This window comes from Mizuhopecten yessoensis, unplaced genomic scaffold (assembly GCF_002113885.1).
Source record: "Mizuhopecten yessoensis strain PY_sf001 unplaced genomic scaffold, ASM211388v2 scaffold10913, whole genome shotgun sequence".
Lineage (NCBI taxonomy): Eukaryota > Metazoa > Mollusca > Bivalvia > Pectinida > Pectinidae > Mizuhopecten > Mizuhopecten yessoensis.
Window position 1 is genome coordinate 219,187 of NW_018408784.1, and position 7,410 is coordinate 226,596.

At 35.2% G+C, this 7,410-nt stretch overlaps 1 protein-coding gene across 1 annotated transcript in view; it reads left to right on the plus strand.

Moving 5' to 3' along the window:
• Nucleotides 1–48: 48 nt before the first annotated feature.
• Nucleotides 49–7,410, plus strand: part of LOC110463499 (transcriptional repressor protein YY1-like) — a 14,803-nt gene continuing 7,441 nt past the window's right edge. Inside the window, exons 1-5 of the mRNA XM_021518129.1 lie at nt 49–574; nt 5,282–5,429; nt 5,755–5,793; nt 6,065–6,122; nt 6,560–6,718. Coding sequence (XP_021373804.1) covers nt 124–574; nt 5,282–5,429; nt 5,755–5,793; nt 6,065–6,122; nt 6,560–6,718 — 855 coding nt within the window. The 5' untranslated portion in view covers nt 49–123. The remainder of the gene's footprint in view (nt 575–5,281; nt 5,430–5,754; nt 5,794–6,064; nt 6,123–6,559; nt 6,719–7,410) is intronic.

Sequence of the window (7,410 nt, forward strand, 5' to 3'; positions counted from 1 at the left end):
TGACGTCATGATTTGCATATTCATTATTAGGTCACGTGAGCGCTGAGTAACTACGGCTCTCGATTGACCCCCAGCAAACACACATCCCCGCCATTGAACGGCCATATTGAAGAAGAAATCAACATGGCGTCCGTCATAGGTTCCGAAGTGGAAATACAGGAGGTGGAGGTTGAATCCATCCCTGTGGAGATGCCGATAGAGACAGTTGAGACAACAGATGAAACAGTGGAAGTGCAACCCATGATAGCTCTTCAGCCGCTTCCAGACGTCCAAGAAGAGATTATTCTTCAAACTAGAGAGGAAGTTGTAGGTGATCCCAACCTCGTGTATGTTGGTGATGTTGATCACATACCAGTCCCAGCACCAGAAATTGAAATATCTACAGAGGAAACGACAACATTCAGAAGAGGGAAAGGAGGAAAACGAAAAGGAACTAAAGGTCGTGGTCTTATCCCTGCCGGCCTTGGCGCAGAGTTAAACTTTGATGTTCCAACGTCAACTAAAAAATGGGAACAAAAGCAAGTGCAGATAAAGACACTAGAAGGAGAGTTTTCTGTGACAATGTGGGCATCTGGTTAGTTTTTGTTGTTTTAAAATGGATATATGTTTATATACGAACGTTTTTGTTTTATTCTGAAGTGTCTTGAGGTAAGTATTGAGGTTATAACTTTGGCCAATGTTGACGCTTCATGGAGTCAAATAATTTCCTTCTATAAAAAGGTCACTGCCAATGTATGACGTCAGTCAGTTGTCGTGGCACGTTTCACAAGTGATACTAAATCAGTATATTACTTTTAAAGAACCATGTTGTTACCATGTCTGCTGTTAACAGTGGTTTTCTGGGTTTGTTTTGGTTTTGCCGTCGGCCATCATGAAACTCATGGGCGCCGCCATATTATAAGAATATGGCGGAGTTTTAGCAATGGCGGCTGGCCGCCATTTTTCTACATTACTTGAAGAGAAAACCTCACCTATGTCTTTACATTTTATTTTTAGAGGTAGAAAATAAATCGTACAACTCTGTTATGAACCATCTCAATCCACTGTATGTTTGTTCTGTACAAAAACTATTCTTATGTGCAAGCGGACCTGTTTTGTTCAATGTTGCCGAATGACCTTGCCAAATATTAAAACATGGCTTCCCTGTCGGCCAACTGTGCTTTGTTTAGCTGGCGAGTGACGTAGTTGGTCGACCTTGGTAGTTTATTGGCAGGTCGCCGCGATAGCTAAGATCGAATTTGCAAGTGTCTTGCGCGTGGTTTTGCACACATACAAAGCTTGTGCATCTATATTTTTTATTTCCGGAGGAAAACTGGTCAATATTGAACAGGCGCAAGACACAAACTGAAACAAATAAACTTTCTACACACGTGCATGCATACTATAAGAAAGCGTGAAAAAACATTTTACACTGAGTATTAAAGTACACATAAATAAGAGAGAGAGAGAGAGAGAGAGAGTATGTTTATTGTAATGATATCATGGGCATTTTTAATTGACACAAATTTCATGGTTTTGCACCATAGTTTAGATAGAAACTTCTTTCAGTAAGAGAAATATCTCTCAAGAATGGAGCGATAACTCTCTCTGGTTCAACAATTGCAATTAATCGCCAAAAAGATGTTTCAACAAAAAAAATCTGCAATCCCACCAGTTCTGATTTCTTTGCCAAAATCTGCTTATCCTACTGTCAGCTTTTTGCCAATGAATGTTTACAAGAATTCTTTTATCAAGTCCAATCAGTTATATCAAATTAATCTCATCTGTGCACATGAATTTTTTAAGACTATCATGCACATATGTAAATAAGAAATGAAAAGGGTCTGCAAAAGTATGTAACAGATAATCTGTTGGGTATTCAGCGTAAATTAATTGACCATGAAAAAAAAATTAGTATCAAATAAAGTATTTTTGCTCGGATGTTATAAAGTGTAGCACTGAACAACTAACTCATCACTGCCAAATCCCAGCAATGTTTTTGACTTAAAATGGGTTTAAATTATAATCAACCTTTCTGAAAAATAAAGCAATTTTTGATTGTAAAATTCATTGTGATCGAGCATTGCTTCATTGATCTTGATGTTAGAAGAAAATTGGTGAACACACTGTTCTTTTAAAGTATCATTTGACATTGTGAATTTATAAAATTGATTTAGGATACAAAAATAAATAAATCTTACAAAATTGATTAAAGTGAATGCTCAATTACCATATATAGAGTGGCAGGCACAGACGATCATACTGTAAAAACTACAGATAAATGTTTGTAATACATTATGTTAATTTTTCATAATCAGTTGTTATTTATAACATCAAAAAATATTGTGCAAAATCCAATATTACTTCGTTCAGCTACCATTCCATCATAAATGTTAGGGGTATATATTTCAATGTTTACAGATTGTCACTACATACTGTAATTCTTTAATTTGATTTTAATCTGCCTTATCTACTATAATCCAGAAACTGGGCAAGTGAAATTGTGATCTGGACAACTATCTAAAGGATCCCTGTACCACTGCCAAAAACTGATTAATGATTATTAATATAATGTGTTTTCCAGCATGGCTGTAGCATTCATCAATCATTTCTTAAAAGAAAACCGTACCGTGTGTGACTTATACGAGAAATAATAAAGATGAAATAAACAAAATATAATCAACATCAGTTTTCTGAATGTAAAAAAAGGACCGATAATCGAACCCTGGACACTTAGATTGTTATACATGCACTATCATTCTAACTGGTTGCACTACTTGGTCAACAGATTTTTTTCTTCCACTGAGCTACAGCTTATATATATATATTTCCAAACAGAAGTTAAGAGGAGGTTACTGCATACAGGATAAAATACAGTGCAGTGGATGGGGCAGGGATCCTTACAGGTTACATTTTTAAGCTGTTTTTGGCGAGAGCCGAGCAGTATATTGATTCTGTCCTGAGAACGTCAACTAAATGACGGACCCACTTCTGTTCGGGATGCGTTCATATAATTCAGTCTTGCATGCTTCTGCTTTATAGTTTTTATGTCGCCTGCGAAAAGCTGGTGACACATAGGTATTGCTTTGTCGGCGTTGGCGTCCGAACAGAGGTTTTCGTGCGATAACTTGAGTTTCCTTGAGCAGATCTAACTTAAACTTCATGCAGTGCTTCCTTACCAAAAGTGCTTGCTTGGGATTGCTTTTCAGGTCTGAAGGTCAAAGGTCAAGGTCACTGGTACTATAAAATAGAAAATCTGTTTTGGCACGATAACTTGAGTTTCCTTTGGCCGATCAAACTCAAACTTCATGCAGTGCTTCCTTACCAAAAGTGCTTGCTTGGGAATGCTTTTCAGGTCCGAAGGTGAAAGGTCAAGGTCACTGTTACTATAAATATAAACTTCACTAAAACTGTATACTGGACGGCTTCGATCTACCACTTGACCCACCGTGTATACCTCTGAAATGCCGTCTTACTCCAAATGTTATTGACAACACTAGCTGTTTAACATCAAAATCCACAAGTTTATTCATTTATTTATGGGAAATCATCCGACAAATCATACAAATTAAACTTGGAATTGAGACAAAGAGTATCCATAGCAAGTTCCTTAAAACTCAGAGTATTCTTCCCAGAATAACAGATTATATAACAAAATGATGCCATCCAAAAACATAATCTATGATTGTTGCTTACTTTTAACATTGTTTCTTGAAATGAAAAGTGTATCTATTTCTTCGTAATTTCCCAGCTTCCTGTGCAGGTGACACATCCACTTCCATGGAATTCTTGTGTTATCGTAAATAGAAAGTAGAATCTCTGACACTCATCTGTGGGTTAAGTAAAGTCTTCTGATACTTCTCCAAATAATAATTCATACTTTAAATAATTGCTGAAAACAAAATGTTTATCACCGGTGCATTCTATAAGTGTTGTGGTGGTGAAAAAACTAAATACAAATTGGAATGTTTCATTCGCGCACTGGGTTTGAGCATTTAAGCAACTCGGATTGAGGTGTGAGGAGTGTTTGTTTCACACGCGTATATACATTAAAGTGTTTTCGTGTCTCTTAATCGAGATAGCACCATATGGCCGTATTAGTTTATTAACGGTCAAACCAGTGGACCACAGTTCGTTTATTAGATAAGGTTGGACCTAGTAGTCTGATGCTGCTTTCAGGCGAGCCTTGACAAAGCCTTGCAAGACCTGCATAAACATTTGCAGATCCGCCAGGATTCATACCCAAAATCATTAATTAAACGGTCAAACCAGTTGTTCCGCTTAAACGAAAAGGCCCATGTGAAGACTGTCAAGCATTGACGTTATCTGTACGGTCTAGCTTTTTATATTTTGTAAATACAAGGAAGAAGTAAATGTATATATTTATAAACCCTATGAATGATGAAGTATAACCTCTATTTTGATGTTTCAAACGAGAACGTAATATGACATATCATTCTTAGGTTAGGTTGATTACGGTAATAAACAATCGTTGCTACCACATGGCTCTGAGACGAGACGATATGTGAACTGTGTATGCTTATCAAACGTTTCTGTAACACAGCATGCTATTTCTGGTGTATTTATTATGAAAATGTAACAATTTAAGAACATGACACAACTGCCACTACTGTTTGACAAGAATTCGCGCTGTGTCAAAATATTATCAAATCTGGTGTAAGGGAAATAACTCTTACGTTAGTAAAGTCGTATTGAGAAATATAATTCAAATATATTCCAGGAATATTTGTGAGATTTTGTGATGAATTGTATATTTAATGATAGTAAATAAAGTCACTACATATATTAATAATTATTATTAATATAAATGAAAATAAAAGAAGTACAATATCTCTTTTCTCCATGCATGTTTTCCCCACTACTGTTAGTTATGCTTCATTTCACAAGCACAAAATGCACCTATTCTTTATACCCATTCTGCACGTAAATGCTCATGTCACATCATTGGAGGATGCTAATTAATGAAAATTTCAAGAATGAGTCACAAAAGAGGGTGAAAAAAGAGGAGAGGGAGAAATGTTTTTAAGGCATCATTTAAGAGGTGATTGATTTTGGAAATTTCAAAGGCAACATCATCACATGACCTGATTTTCAATAAGCAGAATACAGATCACATATCTGAGGTATCATAATAGATATTGATGCTCAACATGTTACAGAAGCAATTAAATATAAAGCGATGAGCGGCTTTAGTGTCACACTGACATAATTCTAATTAATTGTGTTTAATTTTAATATGAATATGATCGACTTATTTTTTTTATTTTTATTTTTTGTACAGGTGGAGATGACAAAGTAAAACTCGAAGAAGATTCTGTTTCAGAAACAGATGCTGACTTTACAGAATACATGACTGGCAAAAAGCTTCCTCCAGGTGGCATTCCTGGACTCGATCTTAGTGATCCGAAACAGCTGGCAGAATTTGCAAGGTAACCATTGCTGCTGTGTTATATATTTTCATTTTTGGATTATGTATTAAGGATGTGGCAAGTTGAGTTGTTGCCGGTATTTCATGATAAATTTGGAAAATAGTATGGACATTTTCACGTAATTGTACGCAATGTTTTGGAAGTACTTCTTTTTATTTGGTAGTGTTATATTATATACGACTGAACTGACATGCAGTAAATTGGGACAAACATTATTAAATTATTGATCAATTGTTAATGACACATTAACTCATTATTAACTCGTAAATAAGTAGGATCATGTATTGAATTACATACATAATGATTTCTTTTTTATCATTTCCAGTCTACAACCAAAAGACATGCAACTGTTACAACACTCTAGGTAAGTCATTTAATGATGTCTGATTTACTGTGTAATTAATGTTTATTTTTTAAATTAAAGCTCGTTATTGTTGATGTCAATGATTATAATTTCAAATTTATCTGAATGGCTGGAAATTGTTTTTAAGAATGAGAAGAAGAAAATTGGAAAGATTAGATGCCAAAGAAATATTTCTACGATAATCACACTCTGGAGTCTGTTTAAGGATTTTATTTGTTTTAATATTTTTTGAAGAAAAAAATACATTATATATTTATTATTATTTTTGCAGAATAAAGACCAGAAAAGCTGTGGATGATGTACCAAGAACTGTACCCTGTCCGCACAAGGTTTGTCCCCCCTTGTTTGATACATTTTAAGAAATTCTGATTTTTTTGCCATTCTTAGGTCTCCCCTAAATTAAATACATTTATGTATATGTATATGTAATGCCACCAAAATATAGTTGGACTGTAATCACAAAACTTAACTATTGATATTTGAACTACAGAATTGTGATATTGGACAGGTTTAACTTTTGTTTCTAATCCAAGTGTTCTCAGTATTTACTTTGCCTGGAAAATGTACGGTCATGCTATCAAGGAACATCAACATTTTCGATCAATGATAGTTTAAATAAGAGTAATCGCTCATAATGGGTTCCAATCTGAAAATATTTCTATTCTTGCACTTGCATGCACATATGAAATTTTGCTTGAATCGTGGATTTTATGGAATACTCAAAACTTCTTGAATATCTTTTAATATAAAACTTGTTCTGTTTCAGGGCTGTAATAAAATGTTTCGGGACAATTCAGCAATGCGCAAACACCTTCATACCCATGGTCCCAGAGTTCATGTTTGTGCTGAATGTGGAAAAGCATTTGTTGAAAGCTCAAAATTAAAACGACATCAGTTGGTTCATACTGGAGAAAAGCCTTTTCAGGTAAGATTGGAGTAAAAACGATGCAGTGTGTACAATATGTTGTTTTCAAAATACTTTGTGTCTGGGTGACACCTGGTTGTAGTTATGCATGTCATGTGATATATGAGCAAATGTATTTCCTGTAAACAGTAATAAACTGTCAGCAGTTCTAACAATATACTCAAACACTTCCGACTGCACATCAGACATTTGGTACTTTTTAAACACCCGTCAAATTTGACAGGAGTATTATGGTATGGCGTTGTCCGGCCGGCTGGCATAAACTTTTGTTTGTCCGGCAATCTCCTTCTTCAGTTTTTTGACCAATCTCTTTGAAACTTGGTATACATTATAATCATGATATGAAGTTTTCTCCCTTAAACAAAATTGATTCGACAATTTTTCCAAAAGTTATTGCCCTTTGTTCATTTCGGTATTTGATTTTTTGTCCGGCAATCTTCTCCTCCTTTTTTCAACGGATCTCTTTGAAACTTGGTATACATTATAGTCATGATATGAAGTTGTGTCTCCCTTAAAAGAATTTTGATTCAACAATTTTTCCAAAAGTTATTGCCCTTTGTTCATTTCAGTATTTGATTTTTTGTCCAGAGATCTCCTCCTACATTTTTTGACAGATTTCAGGGTTCTCCCCAGAATTTTTTTAAGCTGATATGTTTCATCTGCAACGAAAATTCGGGGGGGGGGGGGGGGGG